Source organism: Ambystoma mexicanum, chromosome 1q (assembly GCF_040938575.1).
Source record: "Ambystoma mexicanum isolate Mex_15411 chromosome 1q, UKY_AmexF1_1, whole genome shotgun sequence".
NCBI lineage: Eukaryota > Metazoa > Chordata > Amphibia > Caudata > Ambystomatidae > Ambystoma > Ambystoma mexicanum.
In genome coordinates, this window is record NC_090922.1 from 172,701,369 (window position 1) to 172,721,920 (window position 20,552).

General features: G+C 48.9%; 1 protein-coding gene across 1 annotated transcript in view; it reads right to left on the reverse strand.

The window, feature by feature from the left end:
* The window catches only part of LOC138526164 (transmembrane channel-like protein 7), a 368,500-nt gene that overhangs the window by 26,399 nt on the left and 321,549 nt on the right, over positions 1-20,552 (reverse strand). Inside the window, exon 14 of the mRNA XM_069636577.1 lies at positions 12,504-12,659. Within this exon, the coding sequence (XP_069492678.1) occupies positions 12,504-12,659 (156 nt within the window). The remainder of the gene's footprint in view (positions 1-12,503; positions 12,660-20,552) is intronic.

Sequence of the window (20,552 nt, forward strand, 5' to 3'; positions counted from 1 at the left end):
CCCCAAATCCTCGAATGTCAGTTTGAAGAACTTTGGCATCCCTGGAAAGGCTCTTGTCTCACCAAAAAGGGGCCCACATTACTAAAGCAATATCCTCGGCTAGTCGACCCATAGAATTGTCAGGCAGATGATTTGTGTCTGGGCTGCCAATCAGAGGGAGGTTCCAATTTTTACCTTTTTTTTCCACACATCTTCTGACTTCGATTTTGCTACATACAATTCTATTAGGTGCTTTCACGTCAAAGAGCCATAACATAACTGCAACATTCCCCACCTTACAAAGCTCTGACCAGACAAAACAAAATAATGTATATGAAGTGAGTAATTCTATTGACCGATTGTAAAGGTGAAAGAGGATCCTCAAAGCCCATTGTCACTGCTGCCATCATTGGTTTTAATAGTAAACTGGCATACATTACAGTTACCACAAAGGTAATACCCACATGAAGGTGGCAATCCAAATTGTGAACAAATGTTTATCTTAGGGTTACCATCCTTTCTTAATGCACGTACCAAGGACTGACAGAAATTGACCTCTTGTGTAAATGCAAATAAAGGTTTAGAGAGCTCTGGTGTGGCGTCGCTGAAAGCAGCCAGCACCCACATCACGTGGAGAGGGACACAGGGCTAAGGGAAGGGGAGGGGCGGGAGAGTGGAAGTTCACTTAAGAGAAGGAGTTCTAGGAATAAAGACATGGTTTCCTCCTCCTCCTGTGTCCGCCTCATCCTTGTGTGAATATAAGGAGGGAGGCCGTGTGGGTAATGACCAGGACCACCTCAGGTCCAACTTGACACTGGTGACGATGAGGAAGTCAACCAGGACTGTGCAGTGTCCATGCCCGCAGTGGCGCGAACCTGCGAGGGACAGGAACGCGAAGATTCGCAGTACGGAGGCCCGTCGGCCCCGCCCCCCAACTTCCCACAAAGTGTGTAAGGCTTTGCAGGCAGCCAAGGCCTGGTTATACTGCCTCCGCTTTGAAGTGTGGAGGCTGTAGCAGGAGCGGAAGTTCTGCTTGACCCCGCTGACCATGGTGAGAGCAGCGGAGTGCTGCTGGAAGGCACGCCGGTGAGCGCAGCAGCCCGGCCAACACCAACGCTGTGTAAGCGTTCTGCAATCAGAGGGACCAGCAGCGTTGGAGCCAAGCCAAGGAGAGTGAAAACCGAGTGCGCACGTGTACGCTGACTACTGCCATACACGGAGAACTGCAGAGGACATGCGCGCGAGAAGACAAACATGTGAAGTTCACCAAGACTTGGTTACCTCCCAAATATCCAGCACACCTTGGAAACAACTATTAGGATGTATTTGTGAAGACTAGCTCCGGTCCACTATTTCAGTTTCACGTTTTATATGTTATGTGATTATAATTGCTGGAGAATTGCCCTGCTCTTATGTACATGCATTAGCAAACCCATGACCATGTATGAACAATTTGAATTGAGTCTTCTGTTTGCTTTCTGTTTTGTTTTGTTTTTTAATATGTCTGCCAATCCCTTGGCAGGTGTTGTTCAAAAAAACTATTAAATACTATGGGAAATTGAACCCACGTCTTTTTGACATCAGCTAAATAAATAAGCTAATAGTCACTATTGACATTCTTTCTTATTCATACCTTTGTTAAACTTGAGTATATAGCTCCTTTGATACTTGGTATGCTAAATGACATAACCTTTGCAGTAAATGTAAATGCAGAGGAAGATTGATTTGAATTTATGTGGCAGGACGCCACCCCTATATTTCAATAATGTGCAGTTCACCAGCACGTGTTCCTGGACAGTGCCATTTTAGGAGCCTGACGGTGCAGTGCATCCACACATGCTGAAGGTCAATCAACCCATTTGGCCCATAGTCCTCCACCGCAAGACCCAAAGTAAACGCTGCAAGAACTACAAGAAGTTTAAATGACAATCATTTAACATACAAGTGGGGTGTTCTTTATTTTCTCGTCTCCAACCCACCATACCAATCTTAAAAGACACTACTGGGCAAAATGTCAGGAGATGAAAATCTCACAGCACCCCTCATTCCAGCACCGGTTTTGCCCTCAAGGATTCAGGACAGTCGTATCACGCAACTTCCCACACATTTGGATTTGTCTGAAACCAGCAGTCTATGGCCTTGATGGAGGAGAGGGGTAAGGGACTTTGAAGAATGCATCAAAGCCATAGGACCTTCGGACAAAGAAAAAAAGCACAGCCTCCCTACATTGTCCATAGGCCCCAACGTCAGGGACATTGTAGATGAATTTCCTATGGGTACAACAGACATATATGCTGATCTTATTACGGCCTTGACTGACAATTTCACTCCACACACAAATGTGGACTTCGAAAGACATATTTTACACACAACCAAACAAATCAAAGGGGAATCAATGGACACATACTTCATGCGCTTGAGTCTAAAACTGAAGCACTGCGGTTTTAACAACCACTCCAATGATGAGGCGCTTTGATCACAAATCATAGCTGGGTGTGAATGTGCAGACTTCAGGAAAAGACTGCTACAAAAGCCTCGTACCCTAGAAGAAATCTTGCGTCTCGCACGATCGGACGCAGCCCTAGCATCCCAAGTTGAGGGATTAAATGGCATTAAAATCTCTCATGGGAAATCCGAGAGCATTAACAAGCTGGAAATGACGTTCACAACCAAAGGAAATGGTGAAACATTCTGCTATAGGTGTGGTTATGAATTCCCACATGAGGGCACATGCCCCGCCATTGGCCAACAGTGCTCGGCTTGCGGAGACAACTACTTTAAAGCGGTATGCCGCATGTACCGCAGCCAACTAAGAGGAGAAGGGAGTGGGGAAAGGACATCACAAGGCAAGGAGAGACACATGCAAAGTCCCCCCAGAACATTTAGTCAGTCATACGAGCAACCTCAGCAAAGACCCAGAGAAGAAAGGGAGGAAAAGAGGCCACAAGATAGGACCTCGGAGAATGGCGAGCGAACAAACCAACATCGTAAAGGACCAGGAGAATACCCAGCAGGTACATGCGGTACCTCGTTGAACAGTCACAGACTGACAGTAGGTCTCGCGCATCATCCGAAGAAGACAGCAGGAGAAAAGAAAGAAATCGGGAGGAGCCCAAGAAGAGAGGGTATCTATATGCAATAGGCAACCAGGCAACAAACGAACACAGCCCAATACTGGTCATTCAGATAAACAAAGTGGCGGCCTGATTTTTAGTAGACACTGGGGTGACTGTAAACATCATAAGTGAAGAAGTGTATGACCGCCTGCCACATGTCCAATGACTTCAACCAGTGTAAGTCCACATTTACCCCTACGGGTGAACAACACCACTATCATGCAAGGGATATTTCATGGCGTTATGCAGCTACAAAGGATAGAGAAGGAAGATTCCTATGCACGTCCTATAAGCAGCCACAGATAGTGGTTGTATCCTGAGCTTCAAAGCTGCCATTGACATGGGCCTCATATATGTACTGTACCGGCTCATGGCCCACAAATATCTCAACCCGGCCGCAAAAATAGAACAATTATTCCCTGCACTATTCAAAGGCCTAGGAAAGCTAAGGGGCGACAGATTGAACTCCACATTGACCCCCAGGTGTCTCCCGTAGCACAACACTACTGAGGGATACCAATGAATATACAGGAACAAGTGGAGGAAGAGCTCCTCAAATTACTCGAAGCAGACATTATAGAGCCGGTGGAAAGACTCACCCCGTGGGCGTCACCCATTGTCCCCGTGCCAAAGAAGGACTCCACAGACATCCGCATATGTGTGGACATGCGACGACCAAATGAAGCCACACTACGTGAACGTCACCAAGCCCCTCAAATCACCAACATGGTGCACCTACTCAATGGTGCCACCGTATTCTCGAAGCTAGACCTCAACAAGGGGTATCGACAGCTAGAGCTAAACAAGGGATCACGCTACATCACCACTTTTGTCACTCACCTAGGACTCTATAGTTATAAACGTCTCCATTTTGGGGTTTCGTCAGCTGCAGAAATCTTTCAGGAAGAAATACATAACATCATACAGCACATCCCCAACTGCCTGAACTAAAGTGATGATATTTTCGTTTTTGGACAAGATAATGAACAACCGACAATACACTCACCTGGGTATGCATGGCCCTGGAGGGAGCACAGCTAACTCTCAGCAAAGAGAAATGCGAGTTTAGGAAACAAACCTTCAGTTTCTTTGGACACTTATTTTTGTCTCAGGGAATGACCCCGGATCCAGAAAAGGTAACAGCACTCACCGTTGCAGAACCTCCCAAGAACATCTCAGACCTGCAATCGTTTCTCTGGCTTGCTGGCTAATGCACCCGCTACATTCAGGACTTTGTTTCTTTAAGTGAGCCTCTTAGAGCACTTACGAAACCACACGCAAACTTTGAGTGGACAGAGGAGTGCCAGCAAGCATTCCAAACAATCAAGCAGAGAATATCGGACACCAAGAACATGGCCTACTTCAACTCCAAGAGAGATGTAATGAATTGTCGATACCAGCCCAGTGGGCCTGGGTGCCATCTTAATACAAATCGATCCAAAGGATAACTGCACAAGGCATGTCGTCTTATACGCCAGCAGGAGCCATCAAAGACCAAGCAAGCCTACTTGCAGGCAGAAAAAAGAAGGAGTGGCCGTGGTGTGGGCGTGTGAGCACTTCTACCTCTTCCTATATGGAAAACCTTTCACGGTGGTCACTGACCATCAAGTACTACTCTTTATATATGGAAACCCCCAAGCAAAAATGCCTCCTAGAATCGCCAGATGGGCACTGAGGCTACACGACTACAGTTTCAATATTATCCATTGTCCAGGAAAGGACAATAATTCTGCAGACTTCCTATTACATCACCCCTGCAAGGAATCACAGTTCACTCACTCCATTGCAGATCAATATATTCACTACATAGTGCACAAGAACACTCCAAGTGGTTTAAGCCAGCACCAGATTGCACAAGAAACTGAAAATGATCAAGGCCTACAGGTCATCCTCAGATGTCTGGAAGCAGGCTGTTGGAAACAGGCCCAACAAATGGGAAAAAACACATGCGAAGAAGCAAGGCAGGATATCAGTTGCTTGTTGGCTGTCAAAGATGAGTTGGCTAAGACGGACAGAGGGCTCCTACTAAAAGGAACAAACATAGTAATCCCACAAACTCTGCGAAGGAAAGTGCTGGAACTAGCGCACAAAGGATATAAAGGCATTGTGTCCACAAAAAGAATGCCAAGGCAGAACGGTTGGTTTCCTCAACTAGACTCCCAAGTGGAAGACTTGCTCAAACTATGTCTCACATGTGCAGTCATCAATCCCCACACACGACTAGAGTCACTACGCATGACGGACCTTCCAGAAAAGGCCTGGGATGAGATTGCAGTATTTTGCACCATTAGAAGGGGGTGAATACATAATAGTGGCCGTTGATGAATACTCTTCCCAGATCTGCAGCTAGTGCCATCCAACTCTACATTCCACACTATACCAGCATTCGACAGGATTTTGCCACATATGGCATACAGAGAGTTGTGAAATCAGACAACGGGCCACCCTTCAATGGACAAGATTTTAAGGTGTTTGCTGAGTACATGGGTTTTGTGCACCGAAGGATCACACCGCTATGGCCACAAGCCAATGGCACGGTGGAACGCTTTATAAGCAACATCAAGAGGAATGTGCAAATCGCATGGCTGACAGGGGAACATGTAGAAAACGTCTTATACCAGCTGTTGCGAGACTACCGCAACACACCACATAACACGGCAGGAAAGACTCCATCGGAGGTGATGTTCGGAAGGAAAATACGGACAAGAATACCTCATGCCACCAGCTCAGAAGAGAGATACAAAGGGGATGCAGAAATGCGGGAACAGGACACCAGGTGCAAGGAAAGCATGAAAAGGCGATTTGATTAGAACAAGTGCGCAAGAGACAATGATCTGGAAGTGGGAGATGTCTTGCGCCAACCGCAATCCAGAAAGAATGTGGCTGCCTTTGACAAGGAGCCCCTGAGCGTGACTCAGGTAAAGGGATCACTCGTCTCAGCAGAAGGGGAAAGGAGGAGCATAACCAGAAACTTTTCACACTTCAAAAGAATTCCAGGAGTCATCCTATCAGGATCAGGCCTTGCAGATCCTGAAACCCAAGGGTGGTACCTATCCTACGAGGGTGATGTTGAGGACTTGTGTGAAGAGCAGGTGCACTCACCTCAGAGAGAAGGTGAGAACTCTGACCCCGCGAGCGACAGCTTGGCCACAGAGGGCCTGAAATCGACCTCACAGACTCATAGAAGAAATTAACTAAGGTACATCTTTGTGTTAAGTACCAGTGGGAGGGGTGGGTGACGTTGCTGAAAGCAGCCAGCTCCCACATCACGTGGAGAGAGACACAGGGCTAAGGGAAGGGGAGGGGTGGAGAGGGGAAGTTTTCAGTTACGAGAAGGAGTTTGAGGAACAAAGACATGGTTTCCTCCTCCTCCTGTGTACGCCTCATCCTTGTGTGAATATAAGGAGGGAGGCCGTGTGGTTAATGACCAGGACCACCTCAGGTAAAACTTGACATCTTGGTCGAACAGTTTCAAAATATGCCAATGTTTGTTCACAACATTCCAAATCTTGTTACTGAGTGGGGCTGTAAGTGTTAACACAAACCAACCTATCCATATCTGTTTTGGACTTCTGTTGGAGCAAGTGCTGTCGATCATACATGTGATACGCATGTCTTGGGTCCCATTCAGTTGCAATGTGGTGTTCGGACACAGATGAGCTGGGGCCTTCTTTGTGTGTTTTTATGTTTTGCTGACTTGCTGCCCAGAGTTCTGACTTTATGAATCAGGTCTTTATTAAACACCAGCTAAAAGGGTATTTTCAGTAGAGGACAGCATTAACTTATATTGGGTTTCATTTAGAGACCCGCCTGGGCCTGTGTGTCTGTAACTGTTATAAGAAAGAACCTTTAGCTCACTTCAGATTTTGGCAACATGCAGGTCAAAGTTGAGAATCTGGATAGCGGTGGCCAAGCCTTTAATCCTACTAAAGTCGATATAAATAATAATGATATGGGAAATTGTGATGTTCCATATTCATTCTTCCATGCTGATTACATGAGAATCTACATTTACAATAGGACGTTTTTATGTAATATATTTACCCCTAAATGACCTGCAGGACTATATAGGGTTGGTTTGTGAGTTTGAAAGTCATAAACTGCATGTCTGGTGAGATTACCATAAAAGTCTGCATTTGTCCTAACTTGTTAAGCAGACTTTTCCCTGATGAGTGCCCATCCAAGGCCTCATCAGGGGAAAACATAGTGTAGATGCCCATGAGACCCCCTTGCCCTATCATGGCTAGCACATCCAAAGGTACCCTGTGCCCTTTGAGAGTCGATTCACGCACTATGTTGTGTGGGCTCCAAATGTGGGGTACAGCCTGTTGTATAGCAGGGGTGTCCCTAACAGGAACTCCTAAGTACAACTGAGAGCTGCACACATCTGCCAAACGTTCTGTTCTATGAGAATTAGTGCAAAATGGATGTCACCATGTATGGTCATGGCTTCTGCTTGCCTAGGAAGAGCTAAAGCGGCAGAGACAGGTCAGGAACTGGTCAGATACTGGAATGAGGCCTGCATTTTCCACTGCCGAGGAAGATGCCAAGGAAAGTTTGAATGTGGCACCCCTAGTGATGGGATTGCTGACAAAAGTTTGAATAAATGCAATTCTGTGCTTGAGCTGGGTTAACACCCAGCTCCCATGATTCCTATTCAACCTGGCTTCATACCTTGTCTATCACCAGGAGTCGATCACTTCAGAGCTCTGAGGTGAGCACCCCCTTCCGGGACGCCATGTGAAGCAGGGGTTCCTAGACATCTTACTATAGTGGCAGATGATGATGTCAAATCTCCCCTTACCCTCGTCCAAATATCATTTTGAGTACATTTCTTTTTTTCATTCCCAATGGAATTGATCAAATCGGGCAAACAAAATGACAATTTTTAATTTCGGGAGTGTGCGGTTTCCAGGATAGAGATTAGGCGTGCTCAGGAGTCGTTTGAATTGAGGAGCCAGGCTTTGGTTCTGGCTCTAAAGGTCCAGAAAGCTGGCTCTGTTCTAATGTCGGAAGGGAGGGAGTTCCAGCGTTTGGCCGCTAGCACTGGAAAGCTGGACCCTCCTGCTGTTTTTAGGTTGAATTTGGGGATTATAAGGTGGTTGAGGTAGTTGGATCTGGTGGGTCTGTTGGACTGGTGTCTTGAGAATTTAGCTGTCAGGTATGCAGGAGCTGTGTTGGCTATGGGTGATGACCAGTGTACGGAGAGTAATTCTGTCACGGATAGGTAGCCATTGAGCCTCTCTTCTGAAGGAGGATGTGGCTCGAGCGCGGGATATTGAGGGCCGATCTAAGGGCATTGTTTTGCAAAACTTGGAGTTTGTTTAAATTGGAAGTCCCGATGAATAGCGTGTTAAATAGTCAAGTTTGGAGAGAATGAGATCTCTTGCTAATGTGGTACAACTGGTAGTAGATAAGAAGGGCTTACATGCGTTGATCAATTTGTTAGTGTAGGCTGTGATGGAGGCGAAGGAGTTAACTTGTTTATTTAACGTCAGTGTGGAATTGTTAGAAATCCTGTTATAAATCCATGAGAAATGGATTTGGTAACTTCAATAAACCAACAATTGTACAGAATACCAGCATAAAAGGATACATGTAGGGTAGATTTTACCAAAAGGATACACGTAGAGTCTTCCAGAGATGACTCGATGTACCTAGTATCTGTTGAATAGCGACCTTCCAACTGACGGCACTCTTTGACTGTTAAAGAAACAGCCCAAGGGAGGAATCAGTGGAAAGGGCGAGTAAGTATATAGGAACCACCAGCCTGTTTTCTATTAAAGGCGAGAAGTATGTAGGAACGATCAATCTGCTACTGTTGTGTCTTTAGTAATCCCCACAATAGAAGACTCCTAACCAACGACAGGGAAAGGAAGGTTAGTAGGGGAAAAACTAACCCGCACGAAACGAGGGCCACACTAGATTCGGGATGGTGCACGCAGGATAGCTTCCATAAAGTCTCAGTGCACTTGCTGTATGGAGGTGAAGAACAGAGACAGGATTGGAGTAAAAATGGAAGTTCGTGGGATGAGAAGAACCGAAATACAAGCTGGTAAGTCCTTTGCAGGAATTGCCCTCAGAGGTTGTACAACAGAAGAGAGTAGAGGAAACCTCTCTCACCTTTGAAGGAGTAAGAATGTTCGCTCCGTGAATATAGCTGGTTGGAGACAATGGAGAGGAATGGTGAATCCAGAGCGCAGCCCCTCGGAAAGAGCTGCAGATACAACAATAGGAGGCTGCAGAATGTTCGGAATATTCAGGTGGCAGTCGCAGGGTAATGCGCCCAGGACAGCGGGGGCAGCCAATATCGGATAATGGCCCTGCGGGAAAGACTGCAGGTGACGATTCGGGAGGTTGCAGAGTTCGGAATATTCAGGTGGCTGTCACAGTGTAATGCAGCCAGGACGGCGACTCAATAGGAGATCGAGTAGCCAAGCGTATTCCGTGGAGGAGCAAGGAAAGAAGCAAGAGCAACGGCTCTGGATCGTAGAACGTAGAACTAACGACGATCAGAAGCGCCGAATACCGGAACTTCCGGGTTTAAGTACGTGTCAGCTGATTAGCGCGTAACACATGACCAACGCATTGTCAACTGGCTATCGCGTTTGCCGGAAAGTCCTTAAAGAGGCACTACGCACATGAAGGTGGAATAGAAGGAAGGTAAGTAAACAAAGTACAAGTCATAACCAAATGTTTGCGAATAATGTCAACGTATTCTTTTGCCGGGTAGTTTATTAAACAGCCGCCAGCGAGTGTAGAACGGTCTAGCCGTTCGCTGGGCTGAATGACAAGACGTCGAGGAGAAGCCATTGGCAGGCATGACAGGAATTAAGTGAGTTTGAGAACCAATGATAAGTAGCTCAGTTTTATCATTGTTTAAACAAAGGCTATGAGTGGCCATCCAAGCCAGGATCTCTAGATATGTCGTTAATCAGTTTAGTGTCTTGAGAGTAACATCCAGTGAGTGTGACGAGGATCTGGGTCTCATCCGCATAGTTGGTATACGTGACACCCAGATTGTCGAGGCGGTCGAATAGCATTTTGGTGAATATATTATATTGTGTGGGCGATACGCATGATCCCTGAGGGACTCCACAGGTGATGGGCACTGGAGGTGCTGAGGCTGTAGGTGAAAAGGCCCTGGTGGTTCTGTTTGTGGGAAAGGATTTGATCCAGCTGGCTGCATTCGGTGAGAAGGCGGCCGCTGATATTGGGTGTTGAGTGAGGATTTCATGGTCTACCAAGTCGAAGGCAGCTGATAGATCCAAGAGCAGGAGAACGGCAGTCTTTCCTCTGTCTTTAAGCTCATCCATCTGAATCTTGAGATCTAGCAGTGCCGTCTCGGTACCATGGGGGCCATTACGACCCAGGCGTTAACCATGGCGCTATTAGCGTCAGTATTTTACCGATTGTGCCATGGTGGATGGCGGAATTACCGCCCCATTCCAAGGTTGGAGGGGCGGTAATTCCCCATTCACCAATGGCCCTTCCCCATTCCCATTTTTGCCCCCATAGGGCTCAATGGGAATGGGGAAGGCGGTAATTACAGTACCGCAAATTGCAGTGCCGTAATTACCTCGAAAGTCCCTTTGCGGGTTCCTTCCTTAACGGCCGGTAAAGGGAACCCGCAAAGGGACCTGGTAATTAGGCGGTAAGGGGTTAACGGCGCCGCAACCTTTTACGGCGCTGTTAACCCCTTACCTCCTGGGTCGTAATGAGGCCCCATGTCTAGGTCTAAATCCGGATTGAGGAAGGCCTAATATGTTGTTGTCTTCAAGGTGTTTTTGTATTTGTATATAGGCTGCACGGTCCACGATCTTTAGGAGAAACGTCACCGTTGTGATGGGCCTATAATTTGTGGGCACATTGGGATCTAGATTAGGCTTTTTTAATAGGGGCATGACCCATGCTTCCTTGAGGTTGTTGGGTACTGTGCAATTTTTGAATGATGCATTTATCAGAGTAGTGATAAATGGGGCTAATTCTTTTGCACTGTCGTTGATGATCGCCGCGGGGCATATGTCCCCCTGGCAGGTGGAGGGTTTAATTCGTAAAATAATATTTTCCACATCTTTGATGGAGACTTGAGAGAACTGGAAGGGGGTACACAGTGGAACTTTGTGCTTGGAGTCTTTAGATGGGTGCGAGTTGGGGGTACGTTGTTTTTTTGGTGTTGATTTTGGATTGTAGGAGAGCTATTTTGTCTGAGAGCGCCTTCTGGATGTTCGCACACCAGGTCTCATTTTTGGAGCAGGCGTCGATGATAGGGGCAGGGGACTCTAGTTCCTTCAGAAAAGTGAAGAGTTCCTTTGTGCTTGATTTAGCATTTTGGATTCTTTCATTATAGATTTACTTTTTTGCGCTAGTGATGGCTGTTTTGTAGGCAGTGGCAATGGTCATATAATTTTCCTTATTCGCTAGTGAGGGTTTCTTTTTCCAGAGGGTTCCTGCTGATCTTTTTTCATTCCAGAGTACTTTCGGTTCCGGAGTAAACCATTTGTTTAATTGGAAGGTGGTTTTAGCTTTTTGAAGTTTAAGTGGCACAATCTTGCACAATCTGGTCGACTGCTTGCTTCATTGTGGTGTTGAATCTGTCGACTAGCTCTGAAGGGTTTGTATGCACATTCAGTGGAATGTTGGTGATAGGAAGCAACAGAGGGAGAAGTAAGTCAGGTGTACGGTTACGCTTTTTACTTGCTAGGATGGGAAGGACTGTGGTAGTCTTGGAATCAGAGGGGGCTTTTCCCTGAATAGAAAAGGTGATGCAATGGTGGTCGGACCACGCACAAGGTTTGTTTTTGAGTATAGTGGTGGTACAATTAAGGTCGACCAACCAGTCCAGTGTTCTGCCTTTATCGTGTGTGGGTTTGAGCATGCGAGATTTAAAGCCGATTTGAGCTATGGTGTTCTCTATTGCAGTGGCATTAGCGTCTTTGGAGTCATGGAGGCCTAGATTCATGTCTCCCAGAAGAATGATCTGAGAACCTGGCATGGTGTTTTGGGTGAGGAGGGTAGAAATGTCTTCCTCAAATGAAGAGATGGGGCCAGGTGGACGATATATGAGGTGTAGGAGTATGGTACTTGAGTGGGACGGGGTAGTTGACAGAGCAATTCTGCAGATGGGAAGTGGGTGGAGGTAAATTCTCTGAGGCCTAGGTGGGTTTTTGCGATGAATGCTACACCACCTCCCAGGAATGGGAATGGGAAATGCTAGCAGGGTTCACCACCAACTTGCAAAACAAGTATCTCCTTATCAATACATCAAGCAAATTAAAACAAATGTCATGGACTTAATGATTTTACTTAAGTGGGGTGTTTGTCGTCATTGGAATTATCATTTGATGCATGTCTGGCAGCATTGTACATGTGGCATGATAACCTCTTTGGAAGTCTCCCTTTGCTTACCATGTGAGGAAGAAGATGGGTACAGCGAACGCCTGCGAGCCGATGAAGAAGAAGAACTCGCTCGCAATCCTGGGTAGTTTCTCAACTGTGGTGGGGACCGACTGCCAGATGAAGAAGGCTTCACGAAAAGGTCCACAGGCTCTGGATGGTGGAATACTAGCAAGACAGACCAAACGCATCAGTAATGAAGCCATCAAGCCTCACTTCGGACCACAAATTCTATTTTTTTACATTTCCCAAATAAAGAAACATAATGGCATTGCAAGTGAATAAGATAGTTGAAAAGGCAGACATAGCAATCTACAGTAGAGTAGCTTATCAAGGCTGGGTTGATTTTTTTCTACATAAAAAAAGTCTGGATTTCCGGCTTTCAATTTTTCTAAAGCATAGCTCTCAACCATTTGTGTCGCAAAGGCGGGTGAAAACACCCGATTTTATTTTTGCCGGGTGAGAGCCCATTGAAACAAATGGGGCGGGTGAAAACAACCGATTTTATTTTTGCCAGGTGAGAGCCCACTGAAACAAATGGGCGTGTAGGAGGTTTGGTGGGTGAGTTAGCTGTTTGCAAGGCGGGTGACACCCGCCAAAAGCGTGTGCGTTGAGAGCTATTCTAAAGAAATACAAGTTTGTCCCAATGCTAGAGCTAATCAAAAGAGCACTCCCGAAAATGGCAGGACCCGCCACTGTCCTCTTCCTGTGTTATTTATTACACACACAAAACAAACTGCTTTTGCCACAATGATTAACCTAAATTAGTTATCTGTTCAGGACTTCAGTGAAAAAAAGGCAATTCAGAGGAAGACTTCGATCATATAACAATCTTGTTTCTCTGTCTCCAGTTTTTTCTCTCTATAAGTCAATCTACTGAAAGAAACATAGTTAAATGTTACGTTTTTAACACATTTTATCCATTCATTCTGCACCAGAATCATTATTATTATTATGTTAGTTTTTTCTACGCCAGCTCACAATTGTAGTATTCGTAAAGCGCGTAACCCTTGTGTTACCCGGTGGTTAAGGGGTTAAGACGCTCGGCCCCCTCCGTTGGGGAGGCGGAGTCTGATGAGGGAGGAATGGGAGAAAGGGGTTCTGGGGAATGCGCGCCAGGCGCGGCAGCAACTAGGTTGTGGAAAATAAATAAGGACGTTCCTCTGATCCATCTGTGTGTGCGTCCTTCATTAGGCCTAGACCCATAGGCAACATTTGGCGACGAGGATTTCTCCCGTACACCGAGTCCTCCTCCAGTGACAATCTGCCACATCCACGCTCGTGCTGTGGGAGACACAGCGAGCCTCCTCCTCCTACTCCTCCTCCTCCAGCGCGTAACACGGCAATCTGCCGGATTCGCTCAGGCGGTCGCTGACCCGCTGAGCCTCCTCCTCCTCACCTCGCACAGCACGACTGCTCCTGCCCCGGCCGACGCTAATCTGCCGCGACGACAACGCGGGGAGCGTGCAGCAGGCCCCATAAAGCTGCAGGGCTCCAGTGAAGACACGCGTGCCGGCGATCCCGCCCACGCCCTCCCTCCTGGACCACAGGCCTTCGCCACGGAAGCCACCTCACTGGAGAAGAAGCCCTACAGTTTCACCCCTGCCATCGGACACCCAGGTGAGCGTGTGGGTGCACGTGGACACGCTTGAGGCCCAGTGCCCTCGCCCCACTTGCTGGCTACGCACCCGCAGACCCCCACCCTTCAGGCACCATGATCAACCCGTGCTCCAACCCTGGTTCCAACCTGGGATCTCCTCAACCGCCGCGGGCGGCAAAGTCAATACAGTTACGGTTGCCCCCGCCATTCACCATGACGCCCCAAGCCACCAAAGGGCGCAGGTGGACCGACTGGATGGATGACTTTCATCACTTCGTGAGGGGATCCGGTGACGGTGACTCCCCCAACATAAGAGACATCTTCCTTAACCTCGTAGGGGGGGAAATAAAGACTGTAGTGAAAACGATTCCGGCAGCCGACCAAAACAACCTGATTGCTGCCTTAGACAAACTGCTAATCATCGAGGTCAATCGTGACTACGAAAGATATTTATTCAACCAATGTACCCAATTGCCACAGGAGACTGTTGACGAGTTCATAACACGTCTAAGGGTGAAGGGAGCAAACTGCCAGTTTGACGCGTTCTCGCTAGAGGAAGCCATAAGACTGAGGGTGATCGAGGGTTGCCTCTCCCCCGCACTCAAGAAGCAGCTATTAAAAATGCCACTCACCATCCCCGAAGTGAGTGAACTTGCTCGTATTCATGAGAGGGTGGATGCGCAAGCCTCATCCATGGGACACTCCGGCAACCCTAAACAAGACACAAGTGAACTCATAGCTGCCATACAACCGTCTCGCCAAGGCGACAGGGGACCACAGCCGTACAGAGCACCAGCGACTCCCGCCCCACGCCAACAAAGACAGTGCTACCGCTGCGGCATGTCGTTCCCCCACTCGGGGTCATGCCTGGCCCTATCCCAACGATGCACAAATTGTGGGAGAGAGACACTTTCACTTCGTTTGCAGAGAGGGCGTACCTTTTCCCCCGATGCGACACCAAGCGGCCGCCAGGATGCCTTTCCGGCCACCGCCTCAGCAGTACAATCAACCAAGACCTTACCAACAAGGGCAGGGGCAGAGGCGCTACGTCAGGGCAATCGATGGATACCAATCATCAGGATATCTACCACAGTACGACCAGGCAGAACAGACCAGGTATTTCACCGACGAATATGATAACCCTCCAACGGACTACAGGCCTGAGACACTTTACCAGGATGATCAGGCGACAGCCTACTATGCACCGTATGATCAATATGACTAGGACGAGTTCGTCAACCTCATACTTGACAACAAAGAAGCCAGGGAGGCCCCAAAAATCCCGATCAAAATGGGGAATTGCCAATTTCAGTTCATGGTCGACTCAGGCACTACTGTGAACATTATGGGTGAGCAGGACTATGACAGGATACCACACCCGCTGCCGCTTGACCCATCCCGCTCGAGAATCTTTCAATGGGGGGCTGCCACCCCGTTACAGACAGTGGGACAGTTTGCTCAATGCTTCCTCCTAAATGGGCGGCAAGTGAACACAACCATTCACGTCATCCGGTTGCTCGCCAGGAGCAGATGTCTGCTCAGCTACCACACGGCATCGTGCCTGGGGTTGATTGAGATTCACGTGAACGCTGGTGACACGATCACCGCAAACTCGAACAACCTGGACCCAAGGAACACCACAGGGACAATAGCATTCCACCAGCCTCAGACTCTCGTCTCACAGGACGACATCGCTAGAAGATTCCCCAAGCTGCGCACGGAACTAGGGAAACTCAACGGCCCCCCCATCAAACTGCACATCGACCCTCAGGTGCGACCAGTGCCACAACACCCCAGAAGAGTCGGGTTCCACCTTCAGGAGGCAGTATCAGAGGCGCTCCAACAACTGCTCTCCGATGGCATCATAGAACCGGCGACGGGGCCAACTCCATGGGTTTCCCCCTCGTGGTGGTACCCAAAGAAGGGGGAAAGATTTGGTTGTGTCTGGACATGAGGGTGGCCAACACAGCGATACAACGGGAGAGACTCCCGGGACCATGTATTGAGGACATGATTGTGCAGTTAAACAGCGCCCAGATGTTCTCCAAGCTAGACCTAATCCAAGGCTACCATCAGCTGGAGCTCCATCCCGACTCCAGAGCCATCACGACGTTTGCAACGCACGATGGACTCTTCAGATACCGGAGACTAAACTTCGGAATTTCGTCCACCGCAGAGATCTTCCAGGAAGCGATACGTCAAATAATCAGACCTATAAAGGGAGCTCTGAATTATAGCAACAATATACTCGTCTTTGGATCATCCAAGGAGGCCCACGACACAGCACTGCACGACACCTGTGAAGCCCTTCAAAAGGCAGGTCTCACACTCAATATCACCAAATGCCGTTTCCGTAAAACGAAGCTCAAATTTTTCGGACATATCTTCTCCAGGGAAGGCATGATGCCTGATCCTGAAAAGGTCGACACGATTACCAACCTCAGCGAACCCCTACAGGTGGCGGACGTCCGCTCTTTTCTCGGCATGGCGGGTTACTGTGCGAGGTACATACCCCACTACGCCTCCCTTACAGACCCTTTGAGAAAGTTGCTGCAGAAGGAGTCATCCTTCGAATGGACCCCCGCATGTCAACAAGCCTTCACCAACATCAAGCAGGCCCTCACGGAAGCCCACCGCCTAGCATACTTCAACCCATCGTGGCACACTGAGGTGGTGGTGGATGCCAGCCCGGTCGGCCTCGGAGCCATCTTGGCACAAACCAGTGGCGCGGACATCAACCCCAGACATGTGGTCGCCTATGCAAGCAGGGCGCTGTCAACGCCAGAGCTAGCCTATTCCCAAGCCGAGAAGGCGAGCTTGGAGGCGGTCTGGGCGTGTGAACATTTTCACAACTTTATCATCGGGAAGAGGTTCACTCTGATCACCGATCACCAGGCACTTCTATCCCTGTTTGGCAACCCGCATACCAAGATGCCACCGAGGATTGAAGGGTGGGGAATCCGCCTCCAAGAATACGACTATGACATTGAACACCGCCCTGGAGGTGACCTCAATCCCGCTGACTATTTGTCACGACACCCTGTTGGAGCCCCGCTCGCCCGGAAGGGCGATATTGCCTATGTACAATATGTGGCATCCCACTCATTGCCACCAGCGTTATCCCTTGAAAGGGTCGCCGCCGCGTCCGCCGCCGACCCAACGACAGCCCTGGCTATCAGCCTAACTACGACCAGCAAATGGAAGGATCACCACAGAGCAATGTTAGCCCATCCAGGAGTGAACAAACAGGAGATCGAGCGGCTAGCTAGGGTGGAGAGTGAACTTGCCGTGAAAGACAACAACATTCTACTAAGGGGGTGCAGGATTGTCATTCCCGCCACGCTTAGAAGCGAGGTGGTCAGCATGCCCATGAAGGCCACAGAGGGGCTGAAAATACGAAGAAGCAGCTGAAGTGCCATGTGTGGTTCCCCTTCCTGGATGCCGCCGTCGGTGAGTGGGTAAGGAACTGCCATGCCTGTCAGTGTACAGCCCCTGCTGAACGTCCGCCCCCGCTACAACACACTCAGATACCTGACCGCCCCTGGGAACGAATAGCCATGGATTTCTATGGGCCTACAGAAGCAGGTGATTACCTCCTACTCTTTATAGATGAACATTCGAGATTTCCTATAGTCAAAGTAGTTACCGCCACAGCGCTTCCCCAGGTAGCAGTGGCGATAGAGGAAGTATTTAGCGAGTGGGGGATCCCCAAATGTGTCAAGTCTGATAATGGACCACCGTTCTGTGGGCACGAGTTTGGAACGCTGGCGGAGCACCTGGGTTTCAGACACATGAAGATAACTCCTCGCCACCAACAAGCGAACAGAATGGCCGAGCGCTTCATGGCATCGATTAAGAAGACAATACAGAGAGCCCGACTTGAAGCAGTCAACACACATCAGGCATTATGTCGCCTCTTAAGAGACTACAGGAACACTCCCCATGAGGCTACAAACAAGACACCTGCCGAGCTCATGTTCCGCTACGAGGTGCGGACCCGCATTCCGCGGAACTCGTCGAGTGCAGAGCCGGTTGACAGGGACCTGCTCCAAAGGGATGCTGAGGCAAAAGAGAACGCGAGGCGCAGAACTGATGCGCGGTGCGGAGCGTAGACACAAGAATTCTACATAGGAGATGAAGTCCTAGTCCAACAGCCAATAACCTGGAAGACTAATCCACGGTTTGCCCCAAGTCCCCTGAGGGTAATCGCAGTGAAAGGCACGATGGTGACAGCTGAAGATCAGAACAGAGCCGTCACCAGGAACTGTCAACAATTCAGACATTATGTTAAGAGAGAAGGCACAGAAATACCACAGAGGTCCGTTTCCCCAGAACCACGAATGCAGCGGGACGACCTGTGGACCCCTCCGGAGGGAGATCCTGGAGGGACGAGTCAGAGAGTGGAAACTCAAGATGTTCCAGAGCCCGTTGCTCAAGGTGAGAGGCCACGACGAATCATCAGGAAACCGATGAGACTTGTTGAAGAGTGTTAAGTTGATGTTTGGACATATTGTTCGGGGGTAGTGTTACCCGGTGGTTAAGGGGTTAAGACTCTCGGCCCCCTCCGTTGGGGAGGCAGAGTCTGATGAGGGAGGAATGGGAGAAAGGGGTTCTGGGGAATGCGCGCCAGGCGCGGCAGCAACTACGTTGTGGAAAAGAAATAAGGACGTTCCTCTGATCCCTCCGTGTGTGCAACCTTCATTAGGCCTAGACCCAGAGGCAACACCTTGTCTGACGGAAGATGCATTTAGTCGCGTTCAGGGGCCGCAGGAACCTTTTCTTAAGATGCATTGAGGGGAACATCGTGCATAGCTCCCAACCTTTTTTGTCACCAAGGCGGGTGAAAACACCCGATTTTCTTTTTGGCGGGTGAGAGGCCCATAGAAGTGAATGGGCGTATGAGGGACTTGGCGGGTGATTCACCTGCTTTCAAGGCGGGTGACACCCGCCAAAAGCAGGTGAGTTGAGAGCTATGCATCGTGTGATATCAAAAGAGAGATGTGTTGAAGGAAAATCTGGCGCTGAGCACGAGAAGGTGTGTAAGTAGGTGGCAGATGAGTGGAGATTACTATATTTACATACTTGCCAACCCTACCGATTTAGGCGGTAGGATACCGCTTTTTAAGCAGTCCTACCGCCTACCGATTTTTTGACATGAAATACCGATTTTTTTGTAAAAAAAAAAAAACATTTTTTTTTTACATTTTTTTTTTTTTGACCACGCCAGCTCGGGGAGTCTTTCAAGGGCTCCCCCGAGCTGGCGCACCGGGAGAATGCCCGGCATGCAGGCTTTTAATGTCAAAGGCACCCACGGCGGTGGGCTAAAAGCGCCCTTCCGCCGCGGGTGCCTTTGACAAAAGGCGCCATTAGCCCCCCACCACGCCAACTCGGGGAGTCTTTCAAGGACTTCCCCGAGCTGGCGTAGCGGGAGAAGGCGCAGCATGCAGGCTTTTAATGTCAAAGGCACCCACGGCGGTGGGCTAAAAGCGCCCTTCCGCCGCGGGTGCCTTTGGCAAAAGGTGCCATTAGCCCCCCACCACGCCAACTCGGGGAGTCTTTCAAGGACTTCCCCGAGCTGGTGTAGCGGGAGAAGGCGCGGCATGCAGGCTGTTAACGTCAAAGGCACCCACGGCGGTGGGCTAAAAGCACCCTTCCGCCGCGGGTGCCTTTGGCAAAAGGCGCCATTAGCCCCCCACCACGCCAACTCGGGGAGTTTTTCAAGGACTTCCCCGAGCTGGCGTAGCGGGAGAAGGCGCAGCATGCAGGCCTTTGATGTAAAAGGCGTCCACGGCGGTGGGCTAAAGGCGCCCCTCCGCCGCGAGTGCCTTTCACAAAAGGCGCCATTAGCCCCCCCCCCCACCACGTCAACTCTGGTGAGTCTTTCAAGGGCTCCCCCGAGCTGGCGTGATGGCAGAAGGCGTGGCAGGCGCCTCATTGTCATTGAATGCACCCGCGGCGGCGGGCTCATTCAATGACAATGGGCTGCTGACGCGCCCTATTCCTATCATTACCTCCTCGACTGACTATTTTTGAAACTTTAAGATTCCTACAGATTTTTGGTCACAGAATGTTGGCATGTATGTATTTAGATATATATATAAGTAAAGTCAGGGCGTGTGAGGGCCTTGAGATGTGCTCGGGCTATTCTAAGTATATTGTGGGAATTGTTAAAAGGGCTAACTATAACAGCCCCACAGAATAGAGGGCAAAAAATCTTAGAAATATATGTTGCTTGCGTGTAAAATAAATGAAGCAGTTAATCTGTCATCAGGGGCCCGGCAAAGGAGATATAGACTCGGTGGAGGAGCCACCATTGAACATGCCGCCACGTCTTCGCCCATCACGGTCTAGTCTTTACGTTCTAGCAGCCTTTTCTGTCTCCTAGCCACGCCCCCCTGTGCATTGCAACTTTAGTTTCATTGCCTTACGCTTGTTTGGTTCACCTACCTTACTCAAGTGCC